At 35.5% G+C, this 14,973-nt stretch overlaps 1 protein-coding gene across 1 annotated transcript in view; it reads right to left on the bottom strand.

Annotated features, from left to right (window-relative positions):
• Positions 1–14,973, bottom strand: part of LOC106465368 (nuclear hormone receptor FTZ-F1-like) — a 45,908-nt gene that overhangs the window by 10,839 nt on the left and 20,096 nt on the right. The window contains exon 2 of the mRNA XM_022393245.1: positions 7,219–7,946. Coding sequence (XP_022248953.1) covers positions 7,219–7,946 — 728 coding nt within the window. The remainder of the gene's footprint in view (positions 1–7,218; positions 7,947–14,973) is intronic.

Raw genomic sequence — 14,973 nt, 5'->3', positions numbered from 1 at the left:
CCACACACACACACACACACACAATAAATGCAAATAAATAATAAGCAAATCAAACCATACACAGGAAATAGGTTTGTTTGTAATTAAGCACAAAGCTAAACAATGGGCTATCCGCGCTCTGCCCACCACGGGTATCGAAACCCGGATTCTAGCGTTTATAAATCCGCAGACGTACCGCTGTGCTACTGGGGGGCGTAGAAAATAGGAGGAAAACTGATTATAATATTTTGAATCAAACTCGGAACAAAAACAAGAGATGGAAACGGGTATGGGACTGAATATAAAACAGTAACTAAATAATGAAGACTATATAAGTGGATCCGTCTGTCAAATTAACTTTGAAAATTGTGAATCTCTCTATTATTTATTTAATGGTGAAACTACGAGTAACAAATCTGACGAACGTTAATAGGGCCATCACATTTAGTATAAATGAATACAAAAAAGATTTATCAATGATGTAACGTCAGCGGAAAATAAAGAGAAAAACAACATTGCTGACTTAGAAACGATAGAACCAGTGAAGTTACATATCTCATACTCGTGAAACTGAACTCAACAACCATTCATAAATTAACACTTTAAAACAGCAGCAATGGTAATATTATCTATACTATATTTAAACCTTATTATGTCCTAGTGAAAAATAAAAGCCAGGGGAGTATGCCCCCCCCCCGGCTTACACACAAAAGAATAATATGGACCATTCCTCCGAGTCTCTACTTTATAATAATAATAATTATATATACACACACACAGTCTGTAGCAGAAAACTGTTAAGAGACGAAACGCCACTTTTTTCTGCTGATAACTTACTATTTAATTACGTTTTACTGTAAAATAATAATAATAATACATTATATTTACTTGTAATATTATTCAGAATTTTTAATTATTGCCAAGTCTAGTGGTAAGTGATGGAATTATTTTTCATTTGTGTTTTTGTTTCTCCGAGTAATAATTATGCAAAACAATATCCCGTAACAAAAACGTTAAAGTTTTACATTTCTACATCTGCTGATAGTTACGAAAATTAGTAAACATCGTTCACATACAAATACACTGAAACCAAATATCGTGTCTTAGTTTACAGTTTTAACACTAGTCCCTTTGAAAAACGCTGCCTAATAAAATAAATAAATAAATAAAAACCCAGCTGAAAAAAAAAAAAGTAACTAAACCTTTTTTTTTTTTCCCCCACTCTTTCTAAAAATAAATAATTGGCAACCGAATACTCCTCTCCCCCCGATAATAAATGATATCACGAGCTAGAAAAACTTGAAAATCTATGTAAAAGTATAGCTTTAGATATTGACTAGACCTTCGTTTTTCACTACTGTTGGCATTATGCCATAATCAGGGAATGGAACGCACGACGTTTAAACCAGGCAATACATTGCTTTAATAGACAATATACAGCTGCAAATAAGAAGGCAGGAAAGCTGGAATGAATAAAACAGATTTTAGTAGATGATAAAATAACCACACCGTCTTAAAGATTGAAATATTCGGTTGATGGTGTGGCGTATATGGTCTCGCAGATCTAATCTTAACACTGCATACCAAGCATGACCGTTACCAACTTTTTTTTTTCTAGCAAAGCCTCGGGCTCTACCACTACCTCCATCAAACTGAACCACGGAGAACCAGATCCCCCCCACCCCCACCCCGCCCATATCACATAAGCGCACGCCTTTAGCGTCCACCTTTAATCTTAAATCTTCTCCAAGACGCAGCGTTTCACTTGTTTTCTGACAAAATCAGATTTGTTGAAAGTTCGTGGGATATCACACCCACTGAACTACAGTTAGCATGCGAATAATAATAATAAAAAAAAAATAGATATGGAAAATCCGGTGACGAAGAACTGGTACTACACGGAGGCAAAAGTATTAAATTCATTGAAGTTTCATGCGGTCTCTGTTCTTCAAATTATATTGTCCAAGATAGGCAACTTTGAAAAAAAAAATCCAGAGGAAAATAAAAAGTACAGGTAAAAATGGCGCCTTTTATTTTCCCCCACAAAGAAAAAAAAAAACGCCTACGTTTGTTTGTTTGCAATTAAGCACAAAGCTACACTACGGGTTATCCGTGCTCTGCCCACCACGGGTATAGAAACCCAGTTTCTAGCGTTGTAAGTCCGCAGACATACCGCTGGGCCACTGGGAGGCAATACGACTAGGAGAGAGCGTCTATAAAATGTCACACATAAAGCAAATATAACTTATTGTTTTTAGTTGTATATTTGAATGTGCTTTTAAAATATATGCATATATTATCCATTCTTAATTGCTCGTGTTACATATCTTTCAAGTGTTCATTTTTCGACATCACTGGGTTTCATCTCCGTTGCTTTTTTTTTCTTTCGGTTGATCCTGTCCTTTTTTTTTTTTTAATATCACGAGTGCTTATATTACAATCACTGCCAACCCTAACAACCACTAAACCTGTTTACTTGCAGTGACATGTCTGAAGTGACGTCACGCGGTAACATCAGTTTCACAAAACAGCGTGGTTTTGATTAATTTGACCTCACACAAACATTAATACATCCTGTTTGTTCGCGCAATACCAATTCAGCAGTGCATAAAATCACATTCGAAATCCTGCTCGTTTCTCACTAACATAGAAGACTGACATTTCGTAAACGTATACTGATTTCTAACTGATCTGTACTCTCGGAACCACGTCCTAAAACACTGTTGGTAGATAAGAATACTCCGGTGTCTGTCGTTTCCAGCTTGTTCACCACCGGTGTTGTCCATATAATGTATCACATTGAGTCTTTTTTTTTCTTTTTTTTTACGTTTTTGCCTGTTACAACACTCGGTCTAAAGAAATGGCCTAAGACAAAACGGAATAAATCACTAGTTTTCTATGCAAAAATATAAATGGCGTCCCAATATTACCTAATGTAGTTAACTGGAAGACTAATTTTTTAATGTTTTATTACTCGCATGTTTTTTTGGGATAAAGTCGGAAGTTTACAACAATTTGGGACATCGATAGTCCATAAAAATGTGTTTCAAATCCCGATAGGTAATTCCAGGGTTTTTAAAAAAAATACATTTTCACATTCCTTTTTGTTTCTGTAAATAGTTTTTCAGTGTCTTAACCAGTCCCCTAGTGAGTCAAAGGTGAACTAACTGACTTTCAAACCTAAAATTCGGGATTTTATTATCCGTGGTAGTCAGAGCACGAGTACTCTATTGTACAACTTTGCGCTACAAGGAACCATACATGTTTTGATTAGGGAGTTCTAATAAGATCTTGGCCTATATTTACGTACTAAGTCTGATCGTTGACCTAGGATTTTTCTGTGCGCTCCCTATACCCACCCTAATATTTGTGTATAGGTATGCTTTACCTATTTACACGGTGCTTTAAGAGCTAATTACGTTTTTGTATCACTTGGCAGTGGTAATTATATTTTATCAATCAGGTCAATAACTTATGTTTTCGTAGTTATTAAAAAGTCCAAAAGCCCCTAGTTCCTAAGTAATTAATTGCAAAAGCAGAACCATCAGGTAAACAGGGAAAATCGTACGACTATAACACTCAGGTTTTATTTTGAAACCTTATTCGAACCTAGAATTCTTTAAGCAACAACAACATCATAGATAGCCATTCGTTCTAACGCGCATTTTTATTATGCAAAGTACCAATGATCGTCAGGATCACTAGAAAATTAAGATGTTAAACTGTTGTTACTTAAATGATGATTATTATTAGCTATACAATAATCTAAATTCCTCTCATGCATTTCGTTTTATCCAATTCATGCAGTGTTTTACCCCCCACTGAACTTTATACTTGGAATTAGCGATAAAGTGCATGCACTCCATCGGCTATTATACATATGTTTAAAAGTTCTTCATGCACCAAAAGTGTCAGTGGTGTTTACAAGGTACCTGATAATACGAGTCTGACAGACACACACACAACATTAGAAAAAACAAAAAAAAACAATCAAGAATACTGCAATTAATCTCATTAGTTATTTATCTTGCATGAAAAAATGTGATTTCACTTTTTTTTTGGAGGGGGCAGTTCTTTACTCTGTGTTGTAACACGATAAAACATCAAAATTACATAATACGTGGGCTCGCTACTTGCATTTCTTTGTTTTTGCTGTTTTTACGAAAGCTACGCAATTGGCTATCTTCGCCGTGGCAGCCTCGGAATTAAATATTTTATTTTCACGTTATAAGTAGCGTTTATGTCTACGATAAGCTTTTTCGATCAAAGATATAACACAAACATCTGTGTGTCTATCTGTCTGTGTTCCTTATCTAATTACTCCTAGATTGCTGGGCCAACCTCGACCAAATTTTAAACAAGGAGCATGTTAATGTGGGTGGGGGATAACAACCATCTCCACCTCACCCCCCATTATTGCTGTTATCGATCATTTGTAATCTTTCTCTCAAGTTAACTTTAACTACATATATATATATATATAGGGCACATACACAAAGTGTGGAGGAGGGCACACAAACGTACATCTCAGAGAGCGTGCTATCACTCTTTATGGAAGAATGCAATGAAAAAAAAAGAAATGGCCACCACTATTGCAATATTACATAAACTCAGGTAAAGTTTCTACTCCAACAACCACCACGAGGCCGATATGAAGAGCAATTGACCGAGTTCCTACTGTGACCTTTCAACTTTGGCGGCCAATGACCGTCGATTAATTAATCACGTGAAACAGAAAGCACTTTTCTACCGCCACTACATTTCTGCTACTTCTTCCTACAAAACTCACCCTGATCATTAGAAAAGTGTATACCATGTTTTAAGTATATCAAATTAAGCTTACACACAACTTTTGGTGAGGTAATAATGAATACTGTAATAATATGTTACATTATAAATAAACTGTGTGACGGTTAGGATTTTTGTATTATTTATCATAGCATCCACACACACACATTTTTTTAAGTTCATAAACCGGATAAAAGACCGGTACTTCAACTTCTAAATAATATTTTGGATGTTAAGTACATAAGTGAAGTAAAAATAATATAAACGAACTCGAGTACTCAATTTTGAGTTAACGTTGACTTAAGTATGGTTCCTAAGAAGACAGCAGTTCCTACATTTATATAAACTACCAGAAACCCGCGAAACATTTGCGGTCAAGTTAGTATCTTTATTGCAACAGTAGTTCTTTAAATACAAGATTTATTTATAATCTCGGACACTGAAATCTACAAGTCCACTTGTCTTCAGCCTAACACTAGTTAAGCCTTTATTAAGTACGGCTTATATTCGATAGAGATAAGTAAACACTAACTTATGTACATTTTTTGCTTTAATTTACTAACTTTACTGTACTCAATACTATCAATAAATAAACGTTATACCTTTTAAAAATTTTGTGATAAGTTTTTAATTTGTTGTTATACAAAATGTTTACTAAAGTATATTTACATCCGCCCTTTGTTTAAATCCATAGAAAATGAAATGGCGCGCATGCGCATTTAGATAGTAAAGTGTGAGAGTATTTTTAGGACAGATAAAAACTGATTCATATAACAGATTAAAACGAGCTGAAATAATCGTCGGAGTGTATATAGTGAAATGATAATTTTCTGTTACAGGGGCGTTACCAGTATATTCACAGGGCCCATTTTTTTTTTTCAATCGTTATAATAATCAATTCGTCAACTTTCTCGAAAAACCTGTACATTACACATTACCTTAGAAAATTTTGTGTTCTTCGAACAAAACATCAAAGATGCTTGCTGTCCAATGTCCTAGATTTGTTCGTCAACATAAAGTTCTCTAAGGCAGTGCTTCTCAACTTGTAGTTTGATGTATATTTAAAACAAAGCATGATTGGATATAGCACAACAATAACTTGGCTCTAAATTTAAGCAGTCCCGAAAGTAATGATGAATTAGCTTGTAGGTAGCAAAATAGCAATGATTTTTTTATCCCTCATATAGGAACCAACACACTAATAATTCCATACAAAACAACCAAAGTGCCAGAACGCAGTTGCACCGCTATCACAGTTTGTTTGTTTTTAATTGTCATAATTATTGGTTTAATTTTATAGTTATTATTGCAGTTAATTAAATATCATTTTAGTTATTATTATAGATAATAGAGTGGTGTTGACCATGAAACATGTCGAGGTAAAAATGACTCCTATAACGCTAGGCCTTACATTAACTCCTTCACAGTACTCTTCTTAGGCTTAGCTAGCTACGAAACAATATATACTCGGAGATTACTATTTACTAGTCAAGTTTTGCTGTACCTTTCACATCCTTATAAATGCAAGCCAAAAAAGATTCTGTAATGCCGGAAACAAATAACAAGCAAGTTAACTATTTCAGGTTGATTTTTACTAAAAGAAATGTTGGTAAAAATTATACTTTTACCTTACATGTGGGATACAAGATGTGCCTAACTTACAGGCTTCCTAAAATACATTCCAAAAATGGAGGCAAATTGTTTTTTTGAATGAAACCTAGGGCCAAATTTACCGTCACTTCATAATTTATTTTAAATTTAATGTCAATTCCATGATGAAATAATTCAATTTATTTATATCGTTATCGTTTTACAGTAATTTTTATAGTTATTATTAATGAATACTGTTTATTTTGGTTATAGTTAACTAAAAATAAATTAAAAGCATAAAGCTACTGACATAATTCTTAGGATCTTAAGAAGCAACCAAGAACATTGTTTAACACTACCTATCCCATCGGCTTTTAAAACACACGTTTTTAAACTGTTTATTACCAAATTACTTATGAGTCCATGATTTTATTGGTTGCAGAAACCTTTATAACATACGAGTTACTGATAAAAATTAAAACACACGCATCATAAATGTTGCAAATAATTCCACTAGTTACTGCTGGTGTTTCCACCCCACCCCTTTTGTCAGTTCTTTACACTGTTTATAATTAAGCACTGAGGTTATCCTTCTTTACACTTAGTGTTGTAACACACAAACACATAAAATAATCTACTATGATGCGATATGTGCACCCCACCGGTAGTAAATGGTATATGAACATGTTGTCTATTTGACGGTTAGTTTTGAAAGGCCTTCAGCTTTATAAAGGTTTAATCGGAAATAACGTAAATGGTCATATTAATAAATACCATTAAGTTGCTTTTTGTACACAAACAAGTACAGAATGTATTATTCTAAAACATGTGACGTTCATTATTACTGAAAGGAAAACTTACTTTCAGATCCCTAAAAAAGACTGTGTTCCTGGCCCAGTCAACTTGAGCAAACAGAGATTGATCTATTACTTTGCACATCAACTCAAAGAGATCAACTTCACACTGGTTATACGTCTGACTCTGAAGAAGACTGAAGAGGTGACTCTGCCATTCTTTGTCATCAACAAACGACATCTGAAGATCTCGTATAAGATCAGGTATGCTGTTTCCTCCGGTCGCCAGGGGAACAGGTACTGCAGATGAAGGGCCGGGATCACATTGATAAGATTTGGGGGAATAGGTTGGGTGATGAATTATGGAATTGGATGGGTGGTGAGTGGTTGTCATCCACGTCGTCTTACTGTGGTCTCTAAGATGAGAAACGGAAGGGTATTGGTGTTGGTTGGATAGTTGTGGAAGCATGGAGATGTGGGGCTGTGTAGTGGTTGATATAGAAGAAGGGGAAGAAGAATCGGGAGAACTGGTTGATGAACTGAGGTGAGGGATTTGAATCAGTTCTTGTTTCACTTGAGTTAGGTCTGTGGAATACATAGAAGGCGCACCTACTGTCACCGACACTGCCTGCGGAGGTAGAAAAGGACTGGAAGGCGCCATTTCCCGTGGGGACGCCAAGCAGTGCGACTGGACAATATGCTTTTGACGTAACATCTGCAATTTACGAGCCCTGTCTCGTTTGTACATAGGTCCAAATTTGTTTCGACCTCCTCTCATCCGATCCGGCCTCACAGCTGTAATTAACAGCAAAAACCAAAAAATGAAAAATTAAGTAGTAAGTTATTTAAAGGAAAATTGAACAAAAATATTTTAAGGATGGATAATAACGTAGGAATACTAGAATATTTCATTATGCATTTTCACATTTCAGTCATGTAAGATAACACACAGAATCCAATAGTAGTATCCAAACTGTAAAATATAAGTTTGCCCTCTGAACTTTTTATAGCCTCCGATATTTGATTTTAACCTTTCAGTAAAAACTATATTGTTTTCTTTGACATTGCCCTGACAGGATGATTAAGTATATGGTTATTTACTATCATCTCCATTTATGATGTCCCCCCCCCCCCAGTGGCTCAGCGGTATGTCTGCGGACTTGCAACGCTAGAATCCGGGTTTCGATACCCGTGGTGGGCAGAGCACAGATAGCCCATTGTGTAGCTTTGTGCTTAATTACAAATAAACAAACAAATTTATGATGTCTCTAGTCACAACAACAACAAAAAAAGAGAGAAGACAGGTTTTATTGAACTGAATATATCGTATGCAGAAGAAAGGGCACGTATGACCATCTGATTTCGTCCTCATCCCACTGTCCACGTTATATTTGTATGCTCCGTTTGTTTTGGAATTTCGCGCAAAGCTACTTGAGGACTATCTGCGCTAGCCATCGCTAATTCTGAAGCGATAGCTAGTCAACACCACCCACCGCTACTCGTTACTCTTCGGGCTACTCTTTACCAACGAATAGAGGGATTGATCGTAACATATAACGGCTCTACGTCTGAAAAGGTTTTTGGTGTTTTTTTTTTTTATTTCGCCGTTCCTAATTTAGCAGTGTAAGACTAGAGAGAAGGCAGTTAGTCATCACCGCCCACTCTTGGGCTACTCTGTTATCAACGAATAGGAAGATTGACCGTCACATTTGAAAGGTTGAAAGAACGAGATTGTTTGGTGGGACAGGGATTCGAACCCACGACCCTCAGAATGCGAGACAAGTGCCCTAACCACCAGACCAACACTTGCCTGTTTGTACTACGATAAAACATTTCAAACCACCTTTTGTTCGTTTTTCACAAATACATGAACAGTTAATTTGCAAGCAAAAACTGCCAAGGATAAAGATTTCTTAATTAGGAAACACTTAGTTTGGTGTAGTTCCATACAAAAATAAAAGAACATGTTACATAACTACATGTTCAAAAATAGAGCAGTTCCATGTGGACCCCATCCGCTTTTTATTTTCAGTTACTTATTTATAATGTTGTTAGTTTGTAAAGACAGTGTATTCCCACCTCTATGAGAGTCCTACTTCTTAAGACACCTCCAAAACCAGGAAACATTTTAAACTTTCCCATCAAGTAACTGGCGCCCGGCTGTTATTCATTACCCTACTGCCGGGATTTTTTTTTTTTTTTGCAATAGGAAAGGCTTTGTTCTTTAAATTAGTATCTCGTTTTAAATAAAAGGTTTGGCAAAGCCGTTTTTTAACAGTTTCTTTAAAACAAACAGTCTGACACAGAATGTGACAACATGTACAACGCAATAAGAAGTATGTACATGAGGCTTAGTAATGCTTTAATTACTTTACACAGAAAGTCTTCTGATAATTAAATATGCCAGTTCAGTGTATATTTGAATACGTGTTTTCTATTGGTCTAATACGACCTGGTGGTTAGGGTAATGGGTTCGAATCCCGTCACTGACCATGCTCGGCCCTTTCAGCTATGTGGGCGTTATAATGTGACATTCAATCCCACTTTTCATTGGTGAAGAAAAGCCCTAGAGTTGGCGGTGGGAGGTGTTGATTAGCTGCATTCCCTCTGGTCTATCACTTCTAAATTAGGGATGGGGAAGCGCAGATAACCCTCGAGTAGCTTAGCATGAAATTCAATAGCACAAACAAACCAAAACCATCTCAAATTAGTTAGTAAAAACGACAGGCAGACACATAACTTATTAATATTATCCGTAAACGGAAGTTCTTACAATTATAAAAATAACCTTCTTTTTTTTTCCTTTACGCAGGAAACAAGTGTTATAATCCTTTAACTTACTCTCGCTGATTTTATTTTTTTTTAACTGCGATATGCTGATAATACCATATGGACGCCTTGTTGGATAGACAGTTCCTTCAGGCTACAAGAAAGTGGGTCATGGACATGTTCACTGTGTAGTAGTAGTAGTAGTAGCAGCAGCAGCTCTAGGCCTCCGGTACACTCCCCTGTCAGTGTATTGCGTCCAACAACGCAAGTTACAAACATGCCAAACTGATAAGACAGCACATCTAGCTAGCTGCACTCCGCGTTTCTTCAATATCTTTCTTTTTGGAATTAATAGACACGCGCATAGTTCAATACACTCTTATTCAAAGCAATACAGTCTGAAAATAGCAAATCAAGGATTAAAGATGAAAAAAAAAAGGACAGACACACTAACAAATAAGTACCCTTTTCCCAATGCTAGAGATACTTTTATTTAGTTTCTGGAGTGATTTTAGCCAGCTGCAATCTAATCTCAAATCGTATAACGTGTGTACGAAACATTTAAAGCTCATAACCTAGCCGTACAGGTTTTGGTATAAGGATTATTTGGAACTCCATGACTCACGACACTTGCTACAACAACTATATCACCAGGGGGGATCTGAGCCAGGTGTTAGAAACTTGAATATTATTAAATGACCTAATTCTAATTCATTCATGTGTCAAGCAAGTACTCATCTAACCCAACAGTCAATCACTTAATCCTTAATCATGACGACCTAACGTAACACTACTGCTTAATCCTTAATCATGATGATCTAATACACCGTCGCTTAAGCTGTAGTTACGACGATTTAACATAACAGTGTGTCGTTCTGGTTCGTTTAGAATTTGCGTATTTTGTGGGCATGAAATGAAAATGCAGAAAATTTCAACCTTGATTTGTGTATTCAGATATTAGCATTTAACCCAAATATGCGCATTTCCACTAGACAAAACTAAACAAGCTGTCACGCCATTTAACGGGTCAAAGGTCAAGGACTGGTAACTGACATAAATCGCTCTAAACATACACACATCTCCTTTATAAGGCCAACAAATCAAAGTATAAGATTTCACTTGTCGACAAGTGTCAGATTTAAAAACAAATAATAAAACATCGTCAATAAAACAACCAGGTACCGACTCTACATTTTCACTTTTCCTCCCCCCCTAGAGTAATCAAAACTTAATATTAGATTGCTGTAATTATTTCCACTAAAAAAGCACGAATTACACGTTTGATAACTGAAGGGTGCAAGAATATATTATCGTGAGAAACACTGAAACAAGATCATTTATGACTCGGAGTTGGGGACACGAATTAAACATTCATAAAACTGGGTCTAGACTTCTACCATGAATTAACCCATTATGATAAAGAATGTATATAAATATATTACGGAACTCACACATTTCAAAATATTAAAGCTAAGCCTTAATGTGAACGGGTCCTAGAACACGCACTTTTATCGAAACTCTAAAACATTAAGGTTAGGCCTTTTCTAACACGTTATACATTCTAATTCATTCATCCACGTTGAAGCCATGCGTGTATTGTACTAAAATCGTGACATCATCTTTAAGGTACGTTATGGAAAATCTGCCATAGCAACCACCCACATTTTAAACGGGGTTAAACGGAATTCACTTTCTAGGTGGCCAAGAGTGCACGTGCTGCTGTTCGGTGATAAGAAATGTTTATGTTCCTCGAAAAGTCATTAGGTAATATAGATAGTGTGTGTAATTGTGCATCGATGGTTCCATCTCGTTCAATTAAATTTTTCCTATAAACGGTAGGTGAAACAAAAAGTGATCAGTACATAAAAAAAAAAAAAATTGTTAGTCAAGATCCAAGAGAGAAAGAAAGAAAAACAGTGCATAGGAATTATATCTTAACGTTAGTGGGAATTTTATAAATTACCTTGAGATTTTCAATTCCAGCTCTATTACTGGTCATAACTGCACAGTTCTTTTAAGCTAAGCACAAACCAATGACCTACTTACGTTGCCACCGTCCTTCTGAACAAGTGGTTTAACTATGTACTACAGTAACACGGAAGGTAAACTATAATTAGATGCCTATTACTCATTTTTTGCTGTTGTCAGATTTGTGTTTCTGTCATTTGAAAATATTTATCTTGAAATGAGTCCAAGTAACAGAGATTTGTATAGTTATATACACAATATAATTTCCCTTTCCTTCTTCCTGAAACCCTCCACCCCTAATTTTTCAGTAGTTTTAAAACGTTCTTCCTGCACAAAAATAGGATTATTGGAATGAGGTCGATTTATTAAACACTTAAGTACTAAACTCGTAGATCTATTTAAAAAGACCAATCAACGGCTGGTAAATAATTTTTTTAAGCCCGACGATTCACTTTTACAGTTTCGACAGGGAATCGGTGTTTTATGGTAGTGTTGACTCCAGCGTTTCACTTTTACAGTTCCAACAGAAACGTAATACATTTTGCAAGACGGTGATTCAGCGACTGAGATAAATTATCTTAATTTTATTACGATATAAACAACATAGTTATCTAAAAGAAAAATATTTTGCGCAGATATGTACTTGGAGAGAGGGAAAGGGGGTGGTAAATTTCAAAATTGATTGATATAAAACTATTATATCATTCGTCTAATATAAATGAACTATATACAATTATAGGTAAATAATTGCGTCTAACTGATTATATATTGTTGCGTCAGCGAGGTCACGTGACTAGTGTCACGCCGCTTCTTTCTCGAACCTTCGGGAGATTACTAGATATAGGGTAGACTGGTATATATATAAGAGGGTGACAACGTGACGGGACAATAATGTGTGTGTAGGTAATGAGTAATTGAACTGCAGACAGAGAGAGACGTATTGTTGAAGTCCAGCTCGTGATACGTGAATTATAGTTTGTTATAGCGCAACTGTTGAAGTTGAGTGTATCGTGAAGTTATATTAAGTAAGGACTTGTGTCGCTAAAGTTTCGTCGGAACGAAGTTACGGAAAGTTAATTAACAAACGGAGACGTAACAATATGTTTATTTCAATGGAAACAATGTCATCTGATATTTTAACGCGTGTTTTTTTTTACTATAGCAAAATAAGGTGACATCTGTATATTCGGAACAAAACTTGAGATATAGGTGATAAATTTAAAAAAAATAAATTATTAACGTTCATCGTTACAAATTTCATCGGTCGCAACGGAAATCAATGTGTGTGTGTCGGAAACGCAACGCTTTGAAACGCTCGTTTTAACAACGAAACACATTCACTATAAGTACACAATCACTTTTAATAAATTCTGTGTATTTGTATTTCTCGCTTTTTAACCCTAGAATTACTAATCTATTTAATTTTTTTAACTACTTGTTTCACTTTTTTTTTTGAAGATCCATGACTTTGTTGGTTACAAGGTCCCTCATAACAATACGAGTCACAAAAACAATGACGTAGCATGGCCAAGTGGTTAGGGTGCTCAGCTCGCAGTCTGAGAGTCGTGGGTTCGAATTCCCGTCCTACCAAACATGCTCGCCCTCTCAACTGTGGGGGCGTTATAACATAACGGTCAAATCGTTGGTGATGATGACCAGTTACATTCCCTCTAGGCTTTGCACGAAATTTAAAACAAACCACAGAATTAAAGAAATATACTATAGATAATTACAATTAACCACACATTGAATTTTACTAATAAATCAGTGATTTCACCTTCTTTTTTTTTATAATAGAAATATTTCTATATGATTAACTTGTATACCGTAATAGTAAAGAACGGTATAAAAACAAGCCGGGTTTTAGGGTATAATTCACACGTATCTAACTAATGTATTAGCTAGATATTAGCTTCTAGAATGTGTTGTTGACGTTTAATTTAGAAATAACTGATAATAATGAACAAAAGAACCTAAAAAACGACTCTGATCCGATGATATATTATTTGTAACTGTTGTTGCCCAGCATTACAGTTTAATGTTTAAAAGGCCCTGTTAGGTAACAGTTTGGTAAACGACTTCGATCCCATGGTGTATTAATTGTAACTGTTTTTGTCCAGCATTACAGTTTAATGTTTAAAAGACCCTGTTAGGTAACAGTTTGGTAAACGACTTCGATCCCATGGTGTATTAATTGTAACTGTTGTTGCCCAGCATTACAGTTTAATGTTTAAAAGACCCTGTTAGGTAACAGTTTGGTAAACGACTTCGATCCCATGGTGTATTAATTGTAACTGTTGTTGCCCAGCATTACAGTTTAATGTTTAAAAGACCTCGTTAAGTAATAGCTTGGAAGAAAACTTGGATATGATAATTTATCCAATTCATCGCACAGCTTCTCTCAGTGTATAGGAAATAATGTTTCTACTACCCCCCATTCCTCTATAAACACGTGTCGTTACCCTAATGTGTGCTGACATTATTATAATTTTAAAAAAATCAATATTCGGTAATTAATGTTTTGAGTCGATACTTCTGATTAAGTTGCCCAATATTATAAATACAAATTTTTTTTTGAAGTTTTTCATAACATCCTTCATGACAAATTATATTAGGGTTAGCTATAACTAAACCTTACGGGTCTCTGACCTGGCTGTTTAGCCCTTGTATCACATAATGTACTTTTTAGGTTGAAAATACCAAAATCTTATTCTTTGTCACTTCAGAAAATTGCAATCTCTTTCGGTATGTCTGCGGACTTACAACGCTGAAAACCGAGTTTCGATACTCGTGTTGGGCACAGCAAACAAAGTAATCTCTTTATCAATAGCGAATAAAAGGCATAAGCAGAACGTTAAAAGTTTCGTTTATTTTGTGACGAAAAACATTTCTGTCTTCTAAAAACGTAACTCAGCTTGTGGGGAAGAAATACCATTCAATATTGTTCGTGGGGTTTTGTCTCAATCAGGATACTTCATTAAAGTTAGTAACAAAGCGATCCGAGACTCAACTCGAGAACTTTTGATGAGTGGTTATTCTTTCTTTTCGGTCGTTTTCTTTTTAGCTCCTTCATTGCAATATTCTT

The sequence above is a fragment of the Limulus polyphemus genome, unplaced genomic scaffold (genome assembly GCF_000517525.1).
Source record: "Limulus polyphemus unplaced genomic scaffold, Limulus_polyphemus-2.1.2 Scaffold1922, whole genome shotgun sequence".
Taxonomy (NCBI): Eukaryota; Metazoa; Arthropoda; class Merostomata; order Xiphosura; family Limulidae; genus Limulus; species Limulus polyphemus.
The sequence above is the reverse complement of the archived record's forward strand: the minus strand, read 5'-3'. Positions and strand labels throughout refer to the sequence as shown.